Here is a 23,901-nt window from a genome sequence, read left to right as displayed (position 1 = left end):
TTTTTAAAACTTTAATCTTTCTCTCTCATCAGGAAGGCCAGCTCTTGTCTTAGGATGCCCACTTGAACCAGTGCAGACAGAGGAAATCTAGCTTAAATAAAATAACATCAGATTTGCACAAAGTTTTCAGCATGAAGCTGTTGCTGAACAGGAGAAATCCTTCAGTGACAGACTGCTGCCTCCTGGTGCACAAAGGAGCATTATCGTAGATCCTTCCTCCCAGCAGCTGTAAGACTGCTGGGAGGAAGGATGCTCCTATATATATATATATATATATATGGACATACTTGAGTACAACTTTTGGGTATAAAACATCCTCTCCACTTCATGCTGCCTCCTGCTTCACAAAATCCACCAGTGACACCTGCAGACTTGGAAGAGATAAAACAGTCCAAACATGGAAAATTATTAATATTGTTATTAACCAAATAATAACTTTAAATGTTTTATATAACTGTGATGGGATTATGTGCATCAGTTGTGATATATGTAGATACATTTTACAGTGCACAAGTTGTTTGTTAATTTCTTGATTGCTTTGTATATAGATGAAATTCATTTATTCTTCTTGTAGAATTGAATATCCTGAGAAAGATATATTTCAGTCAGAATGTGACTTTTATATCTATTGTAAATTAGCAATATGTGATTTAATAATGTAACAATGAGAATTTTGTATTCATATAGAAATGTATTTTTTCGATTTTGAATAAACATTTCTATTTTCAAATAATTTTCTAATGTTTTGTTGTTTCAGGTTGTAAATTGGTAAAGGTTAACCGTCTACTGACTTCTTAATTTCTTAACTACATTTCCCAGAAAACCTTTGTGGGGAGGCCTACGTCATATACGCTATCAGTTTCCGGTTGAAGTGTAAATGGATACATGACACAGTTGTTTGGAGGAAACGATCTTCGGGAAAACACTCCACGGCTAAAACATTACTGACGGGAATTCGAGATTAATCCCCGCTGACGGTGTCGTAAGGTGTCGGCCGCGATGGAAGCGGTCCCGCGAATGCCGATGATCTGGCTGGATCTGAAAGAGGCAGGGGAGTTCCAGTTTAGTCCGTCCGTGAAGCAGGTGAGCTGGGTGGGGAATGGAGCAACAGGGCTGAGGTCGAAAGTCAACCAAACTAGGATTATGGAGGACGAGATAATCCAGCCAGGAAGCTAACGTTAGCTACAGTTCTTACTGGTGACTTATATGTGGCTTCGTGTGGGATAATGGAAATTTCTAGAAGGGATATCCCGGGCTAAGCTACGTTATTTCTCTAGCAAACACTCCTGACCACCGCCTTGCTAACGTTAGCCTGCTAGTAAATAAGAAGGGAAAAGCTCCAACTGAAATATAATTAGCTTACAGTAAACTAGCTCTAATTAAATCACAATGACAACAGAAAAGGGCAAAAAAAAAAAAAAGGCATTAGTAAAACGATGAGACAGGCTGCTACCGCTGGTGGCCCAGTCAGCCTTCCGACAGGAGAACAGTAAACAGTGATCTCATTGTCACATGCACCTGAAGGGGTTTCAGCTTCACAACTATAAAATGTGTGGTGTATTAAACTATTCAACTGAATTGACATTCCCACCTGAAACTTATCAGCTCTCATATGATTTAAATATAAGGGGACTTTGTATTTCCGTTGGTGTAGGCAGTTACCTGTCTCACTGAAAATTCTGGCAAACACAATCTTTATGCTTGTCATGAAACAGCAAACGTATGTCAAACTTTCCCTCTTGACATATAAATAAAATCTCTACTGGAAATATGCTATCAAAAATCTAATTACATTTTCAGCAGATATTATTTAAATATTCCAAAAGGAGATCTGTCAATTAAACTACACATCTTAATGGTCTCAATGAAGCAATTTATTATTATAGATAATGTGCGTGTTATCTTCATTTGCTTTAGTGCTACAGGATAACCCTCAACCTCTGGGAATTCAGCCTAATTATAAATAGAAGTAAATATGGAAGCATTGAGTGAAAGTTACATGAAATCAGTAAAAGTTCACATCTGATCTTTCTCTTACAGACTGTGAGACAATGTCTGTATCTGCAATGTCCTTGATTTTAAGAAAACATTTTGGTGTAGGGAAAATAGTGTAGATGTTTCATGCCTAAGCTCTTGTCATATTAAATTCTTGTTTTTATTTTTGGCTTTTAACGAAAATGACCCTAAGGAGATGGGATTGTTTTGTTTGTTGGAGTTTTTAACCATCAAACAAAAAATACTCTGGATCAAAATTTATGCATTCACTTAATAGCCACACATTACCAATTTGTTCCACCTACTTCATTTTTGTTTTTCACAAACAAACAATTTTGTTCTAATGTCCCAAACTACAATTATACTATGTAATACACTTTTTCTGAAGATTTAGTATTACATCCCATAACATACACCCCATTTACATTTACCCATTACCCCAACTTCTAGTTTTGGTCTCTTGTTTTTTTACAGTTGATAGTCAAAACAGATGTCAGATTAAATCAGAAATAAATATGGGGAGCCTCTTTTTGGTGAATTGTATTACCGGTAATTGGTGAATTGGTGAAACATTCTGGGGCAGACAGTTTCTTCTTCTATCCAGAAAGTCAGATAAAAGGCTAAAGAAGTCAAAATCAGCCCAATATTATTAAAGACATAACTGCTCACAACTACATTTGCTACTAAGGAGTTGGTGACATTATGCAACATCAGCAAAGAAAAGCACAAATTGGCTTCATAATGTGTTAAAAAAAATATGTTTGCTATTCTTATCGGTTTTATGAACTAATTCTGACAAATTATTACGATACTATTGTGACTGCATTCCAGGACTGGACAGTAAATTGAACAATGCATTTTTCTGAGTTCTGAACTTATCAAGTGTTTCTGGATTAACAGTATACCCTGCCTTTACTCAGAGTAAAAAAACAAAGCATCACTTTTCCCACATTTGATAGTCAAAACTAGGCAGGATGTTCCTTGTTGTGTCACTGGGCATTTTTCCACCAGGCTTGTGACTTTTCTGCATCCTTGGCTGAATTAAAAACTGAAGCAGCTATGTCTGTTGAAGATTATTTGTCTGCAAGGTTGTTTTCCCTCCTGAGCTGACTCGAAGTAGCTTCACTGCTTTACAAAGCAGCTTGTGGGGTGATTAATATCCAGGCAAAACACCATGGAAGAGAATGTCTTAGCTTTTTAACTTTTATTAAAAATGCAACATTAGTATTAGGACTGACTAACTGAAAAACCTTAAGATTAGCAATGATTCTCTGAGTTTTATGTACAGTTTAATTTGTTTCTGTAGTTAAAATTGACTTTCTGCTTTCACTTTCTTCATTGTAGTTCATCCTAAAGAACTACGGAGAGAATCCAGACAACTACAACGAGCAGCTGAAGAAACTGGAGACTCTGCGGCAGGTGGGTAGCATCTAAAACGCTCTTGTAAAACATATTGTTTTTCTATTTCTACTACCACTGCCAGCTATAAACTTCCGGATGTTTAGATATTCACCTTATCTATTAAGGAAACAATTGCTTCCTTGTTAGTTTATTTCTGCATGATGGTCAAAATAATCAGAACTATTGGCTATTTCTATAAAGACAATCAATGATGGAAATTTAAAGGCTTTTTGTCATTTATATTGACTTCTGATTTACTTTATATTTTCCTATAAAAATGTAGCAAACTATGCTTTATATGTTTGATAACTTTACTGAAAATAAATGCTGAAGCAGCTGAAATGGAACCTGTTACTTTTCTATAAAATACAGTAAGATCTTTGTTTACATGTTTTACAAAGCTGACTTTGTGTTCTTCCTCTGTTCAGTCATTTAATGAGTTTGAAAAGATACTTTTCTGATTTAACCAGAGGATGCATTTAACATGACGCCCATATTATGCTTTAGGCAGAGAGAGGATTTTTCCAAAAATTATTTTTGATAGTTCTTGTGTGAGTCTACAGATAGTCTGTCTGGAAAAACCCTTAACATTTCTTCTATTTGTTTAGTGTTTGTTGTATTTTCCTGTTGTGTAACAGAGAGAGCTCCATTAAAATAAGATTTAATTAAATGTATTGGCACCAAAACAAAACCATGAATATGCATATTGTGGTTTCTCTGGTAAATGGTCTTTCTATTCACATTTCTGAACATGTTTGTGCAAGTGATTACTAATTAAATAACTGAAGATTGCAGAAATTGGCTATATAAGGTAATATAGAGCCTGAGAGTTTTTACCTTAGAGCGGTGGAGGTTTCTTGATATAATGTAATTTAAAATCCATTACGAAAATTAATTAAATCCAATGTCATTTGTGCATCAGACAATATGATGCTTTTATGTTAATTGTAATCAAACTTGTAACACAGTGAATTAAACAACATCTTGCATTCCAACGCAATTAAAAACTGAAACTTGTGAGTTTTAATGCAACTACGGGATGGAGAAATATCACATTTTAATTTTTACCTAGCGAACAGCCAGTCAAAGGAAATTTGAACCACTTAAACTACAAATTTATTAATGCACTACTACATCACAATTTTTGTATAAGTATGCTATATATATTTCATTACAATCTTCTTAAATAAAAAAGGCAGTCTTTTTATTTTAATTTTTTTTATCGGAGTAACTCCAATGTTTAACCAGGACTGGTAACCAGGACAAATAGGTAATTTGTTCTTTTGACAAATTCCATTATGTCAGTCCTTATAGAACATGCCTTAACATCATAATCTTAATTTATTGGTGTTGTTGTAAACAACACTGAAAATGCTTCACATTCCTGACCAGCTGACGTCCGTCCTAGTTTGCTGAAAACCAGTGTTTCACATAGCATGTGCAGGAGGATTTATTAAAAGTATCCAACCGTATTAAAATGCCAAAATGGAAGAACAGAAGGGGAATTTGCAGTTATAGATCCAACAGGTGATTTCAAAGTAAACATTGGGAAGATACAGTAAGCCCTCAGATTATTCAAATGCAAATCAGCCTTTTATTAATGTTTTTACTGTTGCTGACTGAAATCAAGCAGATAAAAATTAAGGACCTTTTTGACAGTTTTACGAGAATAATCATCGACCTGCTGGTTCTTAGAAGGTTAGATTTAGCTCTTCTGCTTATATTAAATCTATGACTAACTGTGAAGTCAACACTTCACCTTTTACTTCAAGCAGTTTGATTAAAAGCAACTTTAAACATCTCTTCTTTCTCTGCTGTTTTTAATTTCCACTGGGACAGTCTAATGGCAGGTGATTGAAGTCAAATGTTCGGTGGAGTGGATGAATGATGTGCGCTTTGTTTAGCATCTCATCAATTCCTGCTCCAATCTAAGCTGTAAATCACATTGAAATTGACACACCTAAAATAATGAGCTGTTTGCAAAGTCATTAAGGGAATGATAAATGATACACGGCAGTATTACATCACAGCGCTGTCTTATGTAATGTTTTTAAACTTGTAGCGGTGAGTTTAATTACTTTTAGTGCTGCAGAAATGTATGATTTGTGTGTGTTTTACAGAGTGCTGTGAATGTGACAAGAGATTTTGAGGGATGCAGCACCTTGAGGAAGTACTTTGGCCAGCTGCATTACCTCCAGAGTCGAGTTCCGCTGGGGGGAGGCCAGGAGGCGGCGGTACCCATCTCATGGTAGGAACTTACTCTGCGAGTTTTTACCTTTGAGCTGCAGACGTCTGACGTAGTCACACCTTAGACTTTGATTTGGATTTCAATGTCCCTTTAAATCTGTAGGCACAATGCAGATTTGCCTACAGGAGTTAAACAGGAGCTCTTTTTAACTCCTGTTGAACAGAACAATTTAACAGGAGTTTATCTGTAATGGTGCTTTTGTTATTGATTATTGTCTGACAGAATCAAAGCGACTCTCATTTCTCCTTTGAAAATGAATGAAAGCTCTCATTAACTGCAAGCAACTAATGATTATTTTACTAATTGATTATTCTGCAGATTAATCTGACCATTAATCAAATAAAATAAGGGGACATTCTATAAATTACTCATTTAACCACCGAAACCCTGTTTATATAATAATAGGCATACATTAAAATATTCACAGAAACAGATAATTCCTCTACCTTTTTTAAATAAGAAAAGAGCCATTTTATTGCCTAAAACGCAATAACATAGTACTGCTTTAGTGAATTTGAACTTGGTGAACATAAAATAAATGCCACTGGCGGAGTTTTGAGGAGTTATCTTAAATGCAATATCTATATTTATAATGTACAAATTTTCACAATTACTGTTCCGAATCCATTGTTTTTTCAGCAAATTACCTTTTTTGAGTCTGTATTCTCAAGTTAGCGATGAAACAGTTACTAAATTAGTTGCTGATTATTTCATTAATCGATTCATCACAATTAATCTGACTAATTGTTTCAGCCCTACACATGTTGTCATTTCTTTGCTTCAGAAAGCAAAGAAATTGATTGAGTTTTATGTTGAAGCAGTGTGCTTTGAAAACTTTTCAAACTCCTGGTGACTGACGTTCATTCTTGCTAATACTGTGCTTTTAATTTCCATTCAGGACTGAAATTTTCTCTGGAAAAACAGTCACCCACAATGACATCAGCTATGAGCAGGCCTGCATCCTTTACAATCTGGGTGAGTCCTGACACTATTGCCATTGGTGTTTATGTCATCCTCGTACTACCCACAATGCATTGCATTCCATAGTATAAATAAACAAACTTTCTTTTTTTATTTTAAGTAACCAAAAACTTAAAATAAAGTTTTAAGTTAAAAAGTTTTAGACCACTTTTTAGTGGTCTTTTTAATTTATTATGTCTTCAAGGAGTTGTTGAAGCACTCAATAATACCTATGATTAATCTACAATCCAATATATACAATATAAATTGAAAATCAAGCATGTGCTGCGGGGAATGCAGATCTGATTGCATGTTAAGATGAAAATATTGAGACGTTAAACCTTCTCCGACCTTTGTGTGGAATTTCTCCAGGAGCGCTGCACTCCATGTTGGGAGCCATGGATAACCGCATTTCAGAGGAGGTATGGTGGTTCTCTGACAGAACAGCTGCGCCTGTGTTTGCTTTCCTAGTGTAACCGATTCTGCTGTGGTTTCAGGGCATGAAGGTGTCCTGCACTCACTTCCAGTGCTCAGCCGGAGCGTTCTCCTACCTGAGAGACCATTTCAACCACAACTACAGCGTGGACATGAGCCACCAGATCCTTAACCTCAACATCAACCTTATGCTAGTACGTAATCTAAAGCACAGCAGGCCTAATCTAAGTTGCACACAGAAACATGTCATCAATCTGTTTCTGTTTCCCAGGGTCAGGCTCAGGAATGTCTCCTAGAGAAATCCATGTTAGACAACCGGAAAAGTTTCCTGGTTGCCCGCATCAGTGCTCAGGTTCGGTTTTCCCTTAATACTTATTATATTTCATAGTAGTGACGTGACCAATGATTGTAATGTTTTTAAAAGTTGATGTGTTGTTGTGCTGTAGGTGGTGGATTATTATAAAGAGGCCTGCAGGGCTCTGGAGAACTCCGAGACAGCCTCCATGCTGGGGAAGATCCAGAAAGACTGGAAAAAACTGGTTCAGATGAAGATCTACTACTTTGCTGCTATTGCACATGTGAGTAGCCAATGGGGGAAACCGTAAGGGTTTAATGTGATTTGTTAGTGCACACACAGCCTTGGCATTTTGTTTGTGACCTGTTTCTTTCCCAACAGCTTCATATGGGAAAGCAGGCAGAGGAGCAGCAGAAATACGGAGAACGGGTGAGCACAATATTTAGCTTTTCTTTTGACTTTTTCTGCTGTAACAAAATACAATGAAGTCAATGAGATTTTCAAGAAATCTTTAAAACATGCAACAATTTTTTATTTAACTACTTAACTTCTGTACTTTTGCTCATTATCAAGATTTTTACAAACAACAAGAAATAAGAATTAACTCGAGAGAGAGAGAGAGGCAAAATATTTACCATTAAAAAAAAAATGTGGCCATGGCTTAATAACTCAACTAGTAACAATTCAGTGAATCATGTTTAGTTTTTCACTATATTACTGAAATCATCTGTTTCCTGCAGCTGGCATATCTGCAGAGCTCTTTGGACAAACTCAATGAAGCCATCAAGCTAGCTAAGGTAAAGTAATTTTGCACATGGTGCCACTGTAACCTGTTTTAAAATTTATTTTACTAAAAACTTTATTTTTTTAAATTGTGATCCATCCAGGGTCAACCTGACAGCGTGCAGGAGGCCCTGAAGTTCACCATGGATGTCATCGGAGGAAAGTGAGCAGCGGATCTTTTATTGATCACATAGCATTCATAGCATTTTGCTACTAATTAATTAAAAGATGTGGATTTAAATTATTTTGTTCCCAATCTCTAGGTTTAATTCTGCCAAAAAGGACAATGACTTCATTTATCACGAGACTGTTCCATCGCTGGAGACTCTAGCCTCAGTTAAAGGTAACAGCAAATGTTTATGTGAAGTAATGAATCCATGCAAAACTGGATTTGCTTATGCTGTAGGTGTATATCAGTAGTATCATGTGTGTATAGAGGTAAGCATATTTCTGTGTATTTGACTTAAGGTAGCAGCAATCACTAAACAGGTTTATATCTGTCGTCTGTTTCGTTTCATTCTTGATTTACTGATCTGCTGTATGTTTATGTATTTAGAATATAATCTGAAATTATTCACTAATAAGTTTTTTCTTTCTTGTTCAGATATATTGACAGTTTCTTTGCTTTGGTAACAATCTTTGTTTTTCAAGATATTCAGTATCATGTAAAAAAAACGATGGAAACCATTAAATGTCCACTGCTGAAGCCACGGGACTCAAGGCTCTTCAGATTTTTATTTTGGTTTTTCTATGTGCTTCCAGGTGCTCCGCTGGTAAAAGCTCTGCCGGTTAATCCGACCGACCCCAGTGTCACTGGACCAGACCTGTTTGCTAAACTGGTGCCCATGGCTGCCCATGAAGCATCTTCTCTGTACAGGTAGGCTCTTCCCTTGTGGATAATTCTTGGATCCACAAGTGTGCTTAAGATGTTGTGAAACTAGAAGTTTATTGAGATTTTCAAGGATTAACATGGTTTAATATTTCCTTTACTTTCTTTTAACAGTGAGGAGAAAGCAAAGCTGCTAAGGGACATCATGGCCAAGATTGACAGCAAGACTGAAACCTTAGAGTGAGTTATTGTGTGCCTGTACTGTATATAAGGTGGTTGTGGGAAAGCAATCAATGACGTTTTTTTTTTTTTTTTTTGACAAAATGCACATCTACAATATGAACAAATAGGATTTGTTCAACAGATTCTTGCTGTCACATTTTGTTTTTCTACATCAAACTGATCTATTATCTCCCTACAGGCAGTTTATGGACTCGTTGGGCTTGGAGCCAGAGTCTGTTGACAACCTGGACATGTACAACCACATCCCACCGGTTTTGATGGAGAAGTGTGCTGCCCTCAGTGTCCGACCCGACACTGTCAAGAGCCTCATTCAGTCCATGCAGGGTTGGTAGAAAGAACATACATCTATAAACCTCTTGAACCACAAAGTATAAAGTAGAGAACAAATACATTGCTGTTTTCATTCAGATGGAATGATCAGAGTTGATGTGAAAATGGATGGAGCTAAATTCAGGGCAATTCTTGAAAAAGACTTGTTGGAAGTCACTAAGATTAAAGGCTGAGGTTCACCTTCCAATAGGACAACCCTAAACATGCATGAGGAGATACAATGAAATGGTTCAAATCAAAGAATATTCATGTTTTAGAATGACTCAGTTAAAGTCGAGGTCTAGATTCAGTTGGAAGTCTTGAGAATTGATGTTCCTGGATGCTTTTCCTCACAGTCTCGCTGAGCTTGAGCTGTTTTGGCAATGAAAGTTTGGCAAAGATTTCAATCCCTAGATGTGAGGAACTGGCAGAGAGACACCCCAAAATACTTCCAGCTGGAGAATGAATACACAGCACTCTTCACTTTTATTTATAGAAATATTGCTGGAGATCATATATCATTTTTCTTCCACTATGCAAGTTGCTCAGTTGCATAAAACCACAATAAAATACATTATGTTTTTGGTGGAAACATGACAAAAATCCCGAGAAGCTCAAAGCAGAGTAAATACTATAAGGCATACGTGAGACACTCCAGTTCTAATTTGCATGCATAAATTAACTTCCCATCTTTGTGTTTTCAGTTCTCTCAGGAGTGTTTACCGATGTGGAATCTTCGCTGAAGGAGATCCGAGATGTTCTGGAAGGAGACGAAGCTGGCGAGCGAGCCCTTCAGGAAATGTGTGGCCCCACTGCAGCTGAGCTACATTCGGCTGCACAGAGCCAAGCTCTGGCTGAAATTCAGAGAGATCTTGAGAAGTACATGGAGGCCCATGAGAAGGCCAGCTTTACCAACACGGAACTACACCGGGCAATGAACCTGCACATCAGCAACTTGCGACTGCTTGGGGGACCTTTGGAAAGTCTCAGAGATGCTCTGCCAAAGCCCCAGCTCAGTGAAGGTGAGGATGGAGGCACCAGTCATTCTGTCAGTGTCAGTCAGTCTATGAATGTGTGATTGATATAAAATGCTTTATAGAGGAAATGGCAGGGCTGCAGCGTATGAAGAGAATCCTGGGAAAGGTTCAGGAGATGAGGGAACAACGGGGCTCTTTGGAAAAACAACTCCGTGACCTCATTCAAACGGATGACATCACCTCCACTCTTGTTACCACAGAGAGAGCAGACATGAAGGTACATTACTACTTGCATCTGATAAAGTACATTGTTGCTAAATAAAATACAAATAAAACTAATTTGTTTCTCTCCAGCGTATATTTGAGGACCAGCTGAAGAAGTATGAGCAAGTAAAGGTCTATATTGACCAGAACCTATCAGCACAGGAAAACATCCTGAAGGCCCTGACTGAGGCAAATGTCCAGTACGCCTCGGTACGTAAGGGCCTGAACCAGACCGAACAACAGTGGAACAGTACAGTCCAGGGACTAGTGGGCTCATATGAAGCCTATGAAGACCTGATGAAGAAGTCCCAGGAGGGAAAAGAGTTCTACGATGACCTGGAAGCCAAAGCCTCACGTCTGCTGGAAAGAGCCAAGACCCTGTGTCACACCAGGGCAGAGGAGAGGAAGCCCCTCCTGGAAAAGTAAGTCCTGTTGAGAGGATTGCTAAAATTGTTTTCACACCTAATAGTGCGGTAGACTCAGACTAGAATTAATAAACAGGGCTGTTGTAAATGCACCCTTACTATTTAGTAAGGGTATTTAGTATGTACTTAGTTTGTACAGAAACCAAGAGATTTGCTTTGCATTGCAGGGATAAAAAGCCCCCAGCGCGGCCTACAGCTGCTAAGCCCTCCCTCAAGCCGAGAACGTCTGATGTGGATTCTGGGTCTTCTAGCCTTGAGGATCCAGAACTGGCCCAGCTCAATGCAGCCATCATGGCTTTAGGGGGCGACCTGCCTGAGGACCTTCGAAGCCTTCCTCCTGATATTTCTTCCCTCCCTACCACTGCAGGCCGTCTGCCAGGTCCTGGTAGCAGCTCCCTGCCTTGGGCTGGCGGTCATGCTGCAGGCATTCCTCATTTCCCTCCCAACCTTCCACCTCCTGAACTTCTGGCAAGAATTGCTCAGTTTCCCACTTCTGGGGGTCTACCAACACAGGGTCCCCTACCACGTGTGCCCCTCCCTCAGATGACTCATCACAGGCCTCCTCCAATGCCTGCCCAGCCGGTCGTATCTGGTTACCGGGCGCCTCCTCCTCAGGCTCCTCAACCAGGCCTTGTTGCTCCAGTACCTATCCGCCCATCTACCACAACTGTGGACAGCATTCAGGCTCCCATCCCCAGCTACACCCCCACCCCGCACCATCCTGTCCCTCCTCCGGCCTCTAGTGGTTACACTGTGCCACAGATTGGAGCATATCCACACATGATGAATCACCCGGGAGCCCCCATTCAAGTCCCAGGCCAGACAGCTGGACCTCAGAAGCATACGTATCCCCAACCTATTGCCCAACCTCTTCCTCAGGGGTATCAGCCAGGACCAAGGGCCGTTCCTATTCCAACTCAACAAGTTTACACCCCTGGATACATTCCACCTCAGCCTAATGTTCCTCCAAATTACCAACAGGCATTTCCAGGTCAGCTTCAACACCAACAAAATGGTTTTCCTCCCCGACCTCAGGTACCGCAAGGTTATCAGGCACCACAAAACTTTATACCCCAGCAACACCCTCAGATGATGCCAGGCTCTATGCCGAGGCCTCCCCAGACTGCACATCCACCAACATCTTCAACTTCTCACCCAACACCTCCGCTATCTGCCCCATACTCGCCCTATCCCAACCAACAGATGCCCCCTGGACTCCCTCACCAGCAGATGTCACAGCATCAACAAATTCCACTCCCTCCTGGTGCTCAGCATGTTCTGCCACACCCACAGATGCAAATACCAGGTGGTCACAGAGCACAGTTGCCACCTACGAGTCAAACAATACCTCCTGTGTCACATAACTACATTCCCCCAAACCTGCATCCTCAGATGCCTCCTTCCTCTCAGCCACATGTGCCCTCTGGTCCCCAGGTCAACCTGCCAAGAGGTCCCCAAATGCCTCAGAATGCATTAGCTGCACAGCGTCAACCCATTCCCATGCAGATGCCGAGGCAACCCCACCCTCACCCTTCTCATCCTGGAGGGGGTTGCTACCCTGGTGGTGCTCTAATGATGCCTCAGCAGCCTTTGGCACCCCAACCTGCATCTCTCCAACAACCTCAGGTTTCTCTCCCTATGACTCACTCCCAACCTGCTACTCTCTATCCTTCTCCAGCAGGGACAAACGTACCTCCAGGTGCCCCTCAACCCCCCTCTGTGGTCGGCCCCCTCTCCCCTGCAGTTCCACATATGATTTCACCCTGTCCTGGAGGCCCCGCAGTAGTGCCACCAACCAACACTGTTGCACCTTCTCCATCCCCATCCCTGTCTCCTGGTCCAGCCTCTCTGGGTATGACACCCACTCCTGGAGGCACAGCCCCACCCACTCTTCCCACCCCTTCTGGTGTTCCTCCATCCACATCTTTGTTTCAACGGCAAAACTCTAGCACAGATGATCTCCTCTCCTCCAGCCCAGAGAGCCAACACGGAGGCACCAAGGGGCCTACCAATGTCCTCCAACCCACCAAAGCAGACCCTCAGGACGGGGAGCGTCGAAAGAAGAACTCCCAGGGAGTTCTGCTGATCCAGGGAGATCCGTACCAAGCCCCGGAACGTGTGGCCCGTCTTCACAGTGAACTGGGACATTATCGGGCCCAGGTAGAATCCCTGGAGCACCCCTCAGAAAATGAAGGAGGGGTGTCAGTACTGGATGCACGCTGGAAAGAGCTGCAGGACCAGCAGGAGAAGGACGCCCGGCAGCTGTCCATCGCCATCGCCCGCTGCTACACGATGAAGAACCGCCACCAGGATGTCATGCCTTATGATTTCAACCGTGTTGTTCTGCAGTCAGGCAAAGATGACTACATCAACGCCAGCTTTGTAGATGACTTGTCGGCGTACTGCCCTCGCCTGATTGCCACTCAGGCTCCACTCACCGGCACCGCGGCCGACTTCTGGCTAATGGTGTACGAGCAGAAGGTCTCGCTCATTGTCATGCTTGTTTCGGAGCAGGAACTCGACAAGGTACCATGTTTTAAAGCGTGATATCTATGAATTTAATTTGTTTTTCAAGTTTTCTGACCTTTGCTTTTGTGAAATGTTTCCCAGGGAAAAGTTTTGCGCTACTTCCCCACAGAGCGCGGCCAGCAGCTCTCTCAGGGACCAATCACACTCAGTCTCACCACACAGAAGATGACGCCAACACATGTGGAGCGCATGATCAGTTTGCAGTACCGTGACCAAAGCCTGAAGCGGACCGTCGTCCACCTCCAGTTTACATCCTGGCCAGAGCTGTAAGAGGTTTACTAACAATCAGAGATGCTCCTATGAGGCTTTTTCTGGCTAGTATAATTTCTGTTTTACTTAATTTAATTTATCATGTTTAAAGATCAAAAATGGGGAACATTCCTTGTCTTGATGCATTTACTAAATAGAAGAAAAAAACGGGTTTAGGTTGTCTGGCATCTGGAAAGTGACCGGAGTGGATTATTGAAAAATTGGTCAATTTCAATCACCAAGCTGATTGATTGGTGCATCTCTATTATAAATTTTACAAGACTTGCCTTTTCTAGTTTTAGGTCAGTTGAAATTACCAAAATTATTTCTATTTGCTAAATGCCAGCAAACTTTGGAAGAATATTTTTCAGATATTTTTTGTGACTTTCTATGTGTATTGAGTTTAAGCATTTAATTTTAATTTACCTTATCAGGACTTGTGTGGTGTTGTTTGAATGTAATGAATTTGTATTATTCTTAATGGCCCAATGACTTGTAGATCTGTGTACGGTAATTGATAAAAAGATTAGCTTAAGTTTCACATGGTAAAGTTATTTTAACTGGGGATTTTTTTGTTAAATGTTTTGTTCTCGGTGTGTGTGACATTTCAAAACATACACTTTTGCTATATTTTAGTTTACCTTGACTCTGCTGTTGAATGTAGAATACTATCACAAAATAAATAAATAGAAGTGATAAATGATATCATTTAATTGTAAGTAGAGACTGTCTTTTTTTAGTTCAGTTGTATTTTTTTTTTATTTCTTTAATGTGGTGCTGGGAATGTTTGAAAACTTACCTTGAAAATGCTTAAAAAGTGCAAACCCTGATATTAAAAGGTTCCTTCTTTTTGTGTTGTTAGAGGTCTTCCTGACAGCAAGAGCAACCTGCTGCGATTCATCCAGGAGGTTCACGGACACTACCTCCACCAGAGGCCCTTACAGACTCCTGTTGTGGTTCACTGCAGGTGAGTTCTGAGTTATTCAGGTCAAAACACCAACCCAGTATCTTATTCATGTCTTCTGGCACAAATCTGTGGTTGTTTTTCACATCACGGCATTTGTTTTTATTTATTATTTAAGTTAGCACTAATATCAACTGCTGCTCTTTCTGTCTCAGCTCGGGCGTTGGACGCACCGGCGTCTTCTGTCTGCTGTACGCGGCTCTGCAGGAGCTGGAGGCTGGAAACGGCATTCCAGACCTTCCATTGTTGGTGAAGAAGATGAGACAGCAGAGGAAGAACATGCTGCAGGAGAAGGTCAGATACCGAACTGGGAACCTGTGTTTGGGTTTTAACTGTGATGTACAGTAGATCAGTCTTGCCAGGGGAAAAAATTCAGTTTTATCTTAATGATCAGGATTTCTAGATCAGTACTACTCTGTAGATCTTATTATATATTAGAGAGTTGTTGATTATTTGTGTGTTTTCAGCTCCACCTGAAGTTTTGCTATGAAGCTGTGTTGAAACACGCTGAGCAGGTCCTTCAGCGCCATGGCATCACTACTGCCACCTACAGCAAGAACACAACCTCTGCAGCCACAAAGGTTTCTAATAATTCTTACTTTTTTTAAATTTTCCATTTAGTTTTTATTGTTTTACTTAAAATATTTTATTTAATATTAAAATATTTTTGAAAGTGTGGGAGAACTAGCTATGTCTCAACTATATTATTGATATTATTTCTTTAAACATTTTGCTGTTTCTATATTTGATGTTCCATTATTACGTTTCACTGATGTCATTGGGATTACCTGCTTTAGCTATGCATAGCACCACATTACATGACACCAGTTGCCTTGTCATTTATGATGGTAAAAATATAAACTAAATTCTGCTGTGATTATAGTTCATTTAGCCTCCTATAAAGAAAAAATAAAAATCAACAACACTGGCAGTGGAGCATCTTCAGACACAGTCATGCAAATCCCAGCTTTAAATAATCATGGTCATACTTGTAGCAGTAGTTTGATGGTTAATTCTGCTGTATTTTTATATTTTTATTGTATTTTAACATTTGTCTTGATCATGACCTGCTCTCCAGCCTTACTCCAGACAGGAGTCCCAGCAGGATATCGTCCTTGGCGGCGATATGCCCATCAGCTCCATCCAAGCCACCATTGCCAAGCTCAGCATTCGCCCGCCCAGCGCAGACCTCACCATGGAGGGCGGCGCCTCTTGCGGCCCGGAGGAGCACTTTGGGGTGATGTCACCAACCCTGGACTCAATGGGTGACGTGCAGCTGCTGCAGGAACCCAGTCAGCCTCCGTCGTCCTTAAGCCCGCCTCTCACCTCCCCGCCTCACTCTCCTCCACCACCCAACGGCCTTGACTGTCTCTCCCCATCGACTCCGCCTGCACCCAACCACCAGCCGCTCCCGGAGTCGGCACCTTCAGCCAGTCCGCCTCTTGCTTCCTCCGTTCCTGCTCCCTCATCACTGGAGCTGCTGGCCTCTCTGACGCCCGAGGCCTTCTCCCTGGAGGGAGGTGGCCGGGGGAAGCAACGAGTCACCAAGCAGAACTTCCTGCAGCCGGCCGAAGGTCAGGGCATCCACGGGACGCGAGGCGACGATAGCAGCGACCCGCTCAGCAGCCTGGATCCGCTCTGGAGCCTCAACAAGCACTGAGACAAATCAAGGTTGCTGCCGTTCTCTCTTTTCACCACCAGGGGTCAGCAAAGGGCCTGTAGCTTTTTCCCCCCTTATCCTGCTTTTGAAGACGAACCTGAATCCTGGGAGCGTCAGAAACACTTTAGAGGAGATTACCAAGATGTGCCTGTTGGCCAGCGGTAGCAGAGAGATCCCTGAAACAAAAAAAACACTTGCTTCTCTTTTCATTACTGGTGGATTCTAGGACCTGATCACTATGCACTTGCATCTCTCAGATTGCTCGGTCACCTTTTGCTGCTTTTCTTTTTACGTTTTGGGACAGCTGTACACTTCCAGCTCCAACATATTGGGCCGTCTGAAACGTAGGCACTCCAAACTTCTTCACATGAGGCTGTGAATCTTTGGGCACGCGGGATGAGCTTGGCTAGAGTAGTTTTGAAGCTCTGTTGTCATGGTAACACATCAGCAAACAAATTGGCACGTTTTAACTTGTTGGTTTATTTCTCTGTAACTCTGTAAATATCCTACATAAAGTTAGATAATTCCAAAAGAAATCTTCCTTTACTGAAAAATCACTAATTGTTCATTATTGTAAAGACATTCAATAAAGTAGAAATAATAAAAAGGTATTGTATCAAAGCCTCTTTATTTGAAAATTAGTACAAAGTCTTATGTTTTTGTTACAAAATAAGTTACCTCTGTTACAACAGCCTGCAGAAATGTATCACGAGAAGCAGATTTTGTTTGCTCTGCTTAAAGGTTTGTCCAGATGTGGAGATGAAATTATATTGACTGATTTCTGCACAGGTACAGGAACTGTCTGCATCTCTCTGCATCCACAAAATCTTGATATGGAGAAACTGAAAGCATGGAAAGGTGTTCGAATGAAGCACGGAGCTCATCAGCTACCAGGCAATGTGCTGCTGAATATGGATTATTATAAAAGGTCCGTATCTGAACCAAAACATTCATAAAAAGGCTAAGACTGAAGTGAACTTGCTCCATAAAAAAATGTTTGGCATTTTGGTAAATATAAATATTTATCAAACAATTTTTTATAGCCACCTACCACACTCTGTACTATGATTAACCAATGGAATGGAGCAAAGGACAATTGAGAGACAAGGAAGAGTGAGAAAAATGTGGGTTCAAAGTCCGTAATCGTTTTACGGAAAACGATTAGAGCCACTGAATCTTGGAGTGGAGGATATTCCGTTAAAATTGACAGACAAAAAAGTTTTTTTACTTTTTTAATCAGTATTTTTAGCTGGAGGGCTCTCTAATAATATTTCAGATTAAAGCCAGAATTCTTACTCGTTTCTCTAATTGAGAAAACAAAAGGAATTTGAACAGGAAAATGTCAAAGTAGATATAAAAGTCAAAATAGTTTATCAAAAAGTTAATTCTTTTTTTGGCTAAGCATTTTTTTTTTCCAGATTAAAGTCAAGAGTTCTGATTTGTTTCTCAAATTCAGAGAAAAGAAAGGCAGAGTGAGTGGCCCTAATCCTTGTATAATTTCATTATCAGTCACGTTTTTCTAATATTTAGCAGCAATAAAAAAAATCTCCAGAGGGTAGATTTATCCCTTTAAGGAAGACTTTACTTCAGATTATTTTTTGTGCTTTGCGCCGTCGTCCTACCTAGATTTAAATATTCTGTTCTCAGCACTTAGGAACATTTATATTTTCTAAAATGCCAAACGTCAGCTTTAACTCATTCACATTTCTAGAAGGAAAAATAGTTAGAAAATAATATAAAAAAACAAAAACTACACAAATGTAATTCCAAAGCTTTTCTCGACTAGACAGCAGGAAACAAACGGACAAGGTGGCAACATGGCCTGGTTTCTGTGGGATGCAGGTGCAATTTGACTGCTTGTTTGAATCATAATTAGAAAACCCGAGTCCTCATAACACGTTGGCTGCGTCCCAGAGAAAACACAGCATGTGTTACCAGTGCTGCAGATGTGTGGGAGCCTAAACGCCCCCACCGCTCCTAACTGGAAGCTGATTTTAGCAAAAAGTGCATTAAAATGTGTGAACATATCAAACAGAGTCAGTTAGTAGTGCACTCAGTTCATGTTGTGAGGGAATAACGTGGCTAACCTGAGGCTACATTCAGAAGAAAAAACAAACTGTAGCTGGGAAGATGGAGAAAATACATTCCGGATTTTCTTTGCTTGGGGGGGGGGGAAAGACAATCATGTGATGAGGTGGATTACATTCTCAACAGTTTTCTAAACCGCAATTGAGGAGATCAGGGAAGATAACTTCGATTCCTTTTATTCAGTCAAATGAATGCTTCTGAGTTAAAAAGGGTCAATAGAAGTTGCTGAGTTTTAGAAATCGGAAACAAAAATACAGAATTTCTTTTTTCTTTTTGGTCTAATGAAAGTGTTTTCCTGATCTGTAAATCTGCAGGTAATTCAAAGAATGCAACTTGGAAAAGTACCAAGGGTTCAGTTACATTCTTATACAGCTTAATCTCTCTAATGTCTGACTGGCTCTCACAGCAACACTCCTAACTCTAAAGAAGTTTAGTTTTTAGTAGAGATGCACTGGTCAGACTGTAAAACTTTGCCTCAAATTGCTATTCTGCTATAATTAACATTTTGAAATATTTTACTCTAGTCTTCCTGCCATGAGTGGAAGCAACTTTAAACTGAGCATTTCTAATGCAGGAATTACATTACAGAGCTCGGCATTTTTAAACCATTTTAGAGATTAACGCGCTTTGAACATCACTTTCACTGGTAAACGTAAAACCTTACCTCCACTCTGTTAAAGAGCCTGCCAATATTTCCAGATCCAGCTTCATTAACTTTCATTAGAGTCTTGCAGCCTGAATGAACCAAAATTCCTGTTAAATTGCTTCTTCCACTTTCTAGGCTTCATTTTTAAACACTTTACTGATACAAAAATAGTTAACTTCCTTCAGTAACAACGTCCCAGTGCGTGGCAATAATTTAGTTCATGGGAACCTAAAAAAATGACCAAAATTTCATGTTTTCTTTTATACTACTATTGGGAAGGAAAATGATAAAGTTACTGAGGTTTACTTTGGGTTTGGAAGTCTGGGCAAAGGAAAATGATTTGGAAAAATAACCTCAGAAGGCGACAAGCGTAAAGAAGGAGGTGAGAACTTGTGCACAAAATCATCAGTCAACAAAATTCAAGAATGGAGGTAGCCTGATGAAGGAGTAGCGTGAATCAGACCCCGCCCCTAGTCCCGCCCACTCACGCAGGACTCAGAGGCAGTTTGGACTCAACGCCTCCAACACTTTCCAGCTTAATATTAAAAGCGGCCGGTTTAAAAAGTTGGCTCAACGCTGCCAAACAAACACCTTCCTACATTTAAAGTCATCATCATTTCCACTTAACATTGAAGTTTAAGAGTTGGGATTAGCCACTCACAAACAAACTGTTACTTAAAAACATATTGCTAATAAATAATAGATTTATACATATAAAAACATCCCCCACCGGAGGTTTACTTTTTACAGTAATCACCAGTTCACCCCCCATCCCGACTCACTCACACAGACACACACACGCCCACACACACTTCCTCACAATTCAGTTCTACCTTTCAGAAGATGTTTGCTTGGGGAAAAAAAAGGCTTGGTTTCATACACACACACACAAAAAACACTCTCGCATAACTCTGTTCATCCCAACAGGCTGCAGAACTGTGACTTCATTTTCCTGTCAAGTGAAACGGCACAGCAGGAATAGAAAAAAAAAAAAAAAAACAGACAAAAATGAAACTGCTCCATCTTCCTCATTTAGAGGGTCAGATCACAGAAGGTCCCATCCAAGTCAGCAGCATCCAGGGCAGAGCAACGACGCAAATGCACAAGCTCGCACATAAAATGAACAAAAAGATGGGGAATGATGGATTTGATTTCATATCCCATGACCCTTAAGATAGTTTTTTTCCTTTCTCAACATCTGAACGTCTCATAATTGATATGAAAAAAAATGTAAGATGATAGAGCCGAGTGAGTGTTTCCCACCCGGTGCCAGCTGCCTATCTTCCTCAGTCCAGTTTCTCCAGCACTGAGGGAACGTAGACCAGGCTGAGCTCGCTGCCGAAGTCGCAGACGATGGCGGCGTTGTCCAGCACCAGCAGCTGCCGGACGCCCTGACCGTCGCCGCTCTGGCTCAGGTAGACGGTCTGCAGCAAGTCGCCGAAGTTCAGGTCCCAGAAGGAGACGCAGCCCTGGCCCCCCGTCACCAGCAGAGACTCTGAGATCACGCCAAGACTGGCCCCACAGCCAACCTCCTGGTGAGCAGAAACAATGAGGATTTTTTTTTTGCACCTTGCCTTGTACAGGTTGGCAGCAGAAGTGGACAAGTGGTTAAAACAAATGTCTTAACCACTTGCTTGTTAGTGGTTAGCCAGTGCTATTTCAACTGGTGGTGAAATAGCACGTGTCCATGGTAGAAGCAAGAAATCTAGGCAAAAATGCTAGATAGCAAGGGTAAACTAGCAGATAGTTTGCTGTAGCATCAACAGCCTTGAGTCACTCAAATTAATGCTGGACAAGAAAGTCCTACCACGACAAAATTTAATGTAGTGTAAGCCAACTATCAAAAAAACAAAAAAATCAATAATGAATTTAAGACATTTCAAGGCCTTAACCTTTTTGTTTCACCAAGTCAAATTTTAGGATATTTTTAATGCCACCTTGAATGAAATTTAAGACAGGAAGAACTATAAATAGAAGAATGGTTGGGAGAACTTGCTGAATTACAACAAGCAGAGCAAAACCTTTGAACTCGGCTTTATGCTTTTAACATTGCATTTGGCTCTACAGCATTAACCCCCATGGTGCCACGCTTAACGGTTTTTTGAATCTATCCTTATATTTGCTGGCAGGAGCATCAGAGGTCAGCCAGTGGCCAAAACGAATGTTGTCCTCACAACTGGCGATAAATTTGCACTTACATTATGGAGACAAACAAGCTAGCTAGGTAGCAAGGATAAATTAGCAGCTAATTGGCAGTAGCCTCACTGAACGCAATGAAGACGTTTGCAAACGACTCAAAATTTTGTCAGACAGAAGAGTCCCAGTGGCAAAATTTACATTAAAATATCTGCCACAACAAAATTTAAGACCCGTGATTAAAGTGTTTCACACCAACTTTAAAAAAAAAAAAAAAAAGGAATTTAAGGCCTTATTTTAGAAACATGAGCTTAAGACCTTTTGAGGATGCACAGACTCCCTGTTTCATTTACTCGACAAAATGTCAAACTTTAAACCAATAATAGAAAAACTAAAGAAAAAGAGGATGAAATAGTATTCATACCCTTTGATTGTTGAGGTTTATGGTTGAAATGAAATGAGGTAATAAAAACCGTTAAAGCTTTGTATTTAGTGTCAAAATCCCAACTTTGACGGTTCAAAAGATGACTTAAAGAATGACTTATTTTTTATTTCACCTAACAAAACAATATTTTCTGCGGTTCTCTTTGTATTTCTACCGTTGCTTTCTGCGACCCGTTCAGTACCTGCTGTATGGAGTACAGTTTGATGCCAGTGCTGCGGTCCCAGATACAGATGAGGTCATCCAGTCCTGAGCTGATGACACAAGAGGTAGTGCAGACAAGGGAGGTGACGTCACCACGGTGACCGTAGACATGACTGACGCGGCTTCCTGTCAGGACATCCCACAGACAGATGGCACCGTCCTGCCCACCGCTCGCTAGAACCATCGTCTGATGAAAAAAATAAATTATTGCTTTTCTATTTGTTTTGAATGATGGAGTATTAGGGCCACGCTAAGAAAAAAAAAATTGACATAAAATTAAGAGAACAAAGTCATAATATTACAAGAAAAATGTTGTAGTTTTACAAGAATAAAATTATAATACTATTCGACTTCATTCATTCATTCAATGGAGTAATTTCATACTCCATTGTTTTAGTTTTGATTACTTTCATTAAAAAAATCATAGAAATATTATATAAATTAATAAGCTTGTATGTTAAATGTTGAAACTACTTACAGTGCTTTAAAGAATAAACCAGGAACTACATGATGGAAAAAATATATAAAACTACACCCTGTTTTAAACAACCTGAATCACATTTATTTTTCTATAGTCAACATTTGTAGACTAAATTATGTTTGACTATTTGGTGTTCTAGCCAGTTGATAGAAGAGTAAAAATGTATTGTTGTGCTACTGACCTGGTCAATGTAGATGGCTGTGATCCCCCCAGAGTGACCCTGCAGGGTAAAAAGGCAGCAGGAGTCCTCCAGACGATAAACCTGACCAAACAGTAAATAATAAAGAGTATTTGTTTCCTTTTCTGTTGCATTTTATAAAAATAGAGAAGCCAGCGACGTTTTAAAACATTCTGGTTGTAAATTGTAGAAGTTTTGGTGTTACCCTGACTGTGTGGTCTTGACTGCCGGTGACCACCCTGCCTGCTGCCGCTCGCAGCACAGTGATCGGCTTCTGGTGGGCACACTGCACAGAGCGAGTGAGCTGACAGCTGATCAGGTCCTCGCTGCTGTAACAGGGAGACGGGGGCATGCTGCCTCGCCCGGGGGCACCTGAAGGCATCACAGCAGGGATCATTTCTCTGTTATTGCAGCTTTTCAAGGCCATTTCTGTCTCAATGTCTAACACAGAAATGTATTGACATTTTTGAAAGAATATATGTCACATTTACTAATCGTATACCCTAAATAGTGTCACATTTCAAGTCAAATAAATATAAGGATCATCTCACCTCTGTACTGCAGCAGACCCAGAGGTTTGTTAATCTCAACAGTGAAGAAATCTAACGACCCGTTCAGGCGTGCTGCCACGATTCTGAGGAGAACAGAACATCAGAACAGATATCAGAACATGATGCATTTCTTCCACTTTTCACATCCAACTTTACAGAAGTTAAAAACAAGCGAAGAGAAATAAATTAATAAAAGAAGAAAACATTTTTTAAATTAAATAAACAAAAACACACATATATATAGATGTGTCTTGTTTTGTTTATTTTTGTTTTAAGAAGAAAAGTAAAAGATCTGAGTTTTACCTGTTGTTAAGAAACGCCAGTGCGGTGATACCAGAGACTCCATCTTCATTACTGCACCGCAGAGACCCCTCCACTGCATCCCACAGCTGGAACCAGATGAAAAAATTTACTTTATTCAAATGTTTAGCTCTTAGGCTTTAATAAATCAGATCTCTAATTGTTGTTTACTTCAAAGTACAGCTGAAATGATTATTAATCATGATTAATTGATTACTAAAATAATCGGCAACTAATTTAGTAAATGGTTCATCGTTAACTGGAGCATATGGACACTGCAAAAGCCCAATTGATGAAGGCCATACTCAG

General features: G+C 40.3%; 2 protein-coding genes across 5 annotated transcripts in view; one reads left to right on the top strand and one right to left on the bottom strand.

Moving 5' to 3' along the window:
• Nucleotides 1-871: 871 nt before the first annotated feature.
• Nucleotides 872-17,173, top strand: ptpn23 (protein tyrosine phosphatase, non-receptor type 23). Its single transcript, XM_014468910.2, has 24 exons — nucleotides 872-1,083; nucleotides 3,340-3,414; nucleotides 5,517-5,644; nucleotides 6,543-6,619; nucleotides 6,977-7,026; nucleotides 7,102-7,233; nucleotides 7,311-7,391; nucleotides 7,486-7,617; nucleotides 7,716-7,763; nucleotides 8,075-8,131; nucleotides 8,222-8,280; nucleotides 8,381-8,460; nucleotides 8,880-8,994; nucleotides 9,121-9,186; nucleotides 9,368-9,513; nucleotides 10,203-10,520; nucleotides 10,598-10,752; nucleotides 10,830-11,161; nucleotides 11,332-13,690; nucleotides 13,775-13,959; nucleotides 14,805-14,909; nucleotides 15,062-15,200; nucleotides 15,374-15,487; nucleotides 15,985-17,173. The coding sequence occupies exons 1-24, from the start codon at nucleotides 1,000-1,002 to the stop codon at nucleotides 16,564-16,566; spliced, it is 5,619 nt and encodes a 1,872-aa protein (XP_014324396.1). The 5' UTR covers nucleotides 872-999; the 3' UTR covers nucleotides 16,567-17,173.
• Nucleotides 17,174-17,581: 408 nt separating this feature from the next.
• The window catches only part of scap (SREBF chaperone), a 31,275-nt gene continuing 24,955 nt past the window's right edge, over nucleotides 17,582-23,901 (bottom strand). For all 4 annotated transcript variants that reach the window (XM_005799474.3, XM_023331317.1, XM_023331316.1 and 1 more), the window contains 6 exons: nucleotides 23,596-23,681; nucleotides 23,293-23,375; nucleotides 22,947-23,113; nucleotides 22,745-22,825; nucleotides 22,063-22,269; nucleotides 17,582-20,832 (listed from right to left, as the gene is read on the bottom strand). In XM_005799474.3, coding sequence (XP_005799531.1) covers nucleotides 20,587-20,832; nucleotides 22,063-22,269; nucleotides 22,745-22,825; nucleotides 22,947-23,113; nucleotides 23,293-23,375; nucleotides 23,596-23,681 — 870 coding nt within the window. In that variant the 3' untranslated portion in view covers nucleotides 17,582-20,586. The remainder of the gene's footprint in view (nucleotides 20,833-22,062; nucleotides 22,270-22,744; nucleotides 22,826-22,946; nucleotides 23,114-23,292; nucleotides 23,376-23,595; nucleotides 23,682-23,901) is intronic.

This window comes from Xiphophorus maculatus, chromosome 3 (genome assembly GCF_002775205.1).
Source record: "Xiphophorus maculatus strain JP 163 A chromosome 3, X_maculatus-5.0-male, whole genome shotgun sequence".
Classification (NCBI taxonomy): Eukaryota; Metazoa; Chordata; class Actinopteri; order Cyprinodontiformes; family Poeciliidae; genus Xiphophorus; species Xiphophorus maculatus.
The sequence above is the reverse complement of the archived record's forward strand: the minus strand, read 5'-3'. Positions and strand labels throughout refer to the sequence as shown.

Excerpts from the sequence above, each read along its gene's own strand:
- ptpn23 (XM_014468910.2), top strand. The coding sequence starts at position 1,000 with ATGGAAGCGGTCCCGCGAATGCCGATGATCTGGCTGGATCTGAAAGAG. Across the intron at positions 7,618-7,715 it reads ACTTTGCTGCTATTGCACAT|CTTCATATGGGAAAGCAGGC; the intron begins GTGAGTAGCCAA and ends CTTTCCCAACAG. Across the intron at positions 14,910-15,061 it reads CCTGTTGTGGTTCACTGCAG|CTCGGGCGTTGGACGCACCG; the intron begins GTGAGTTCTGAG and ends TTTCTGTCTCAG.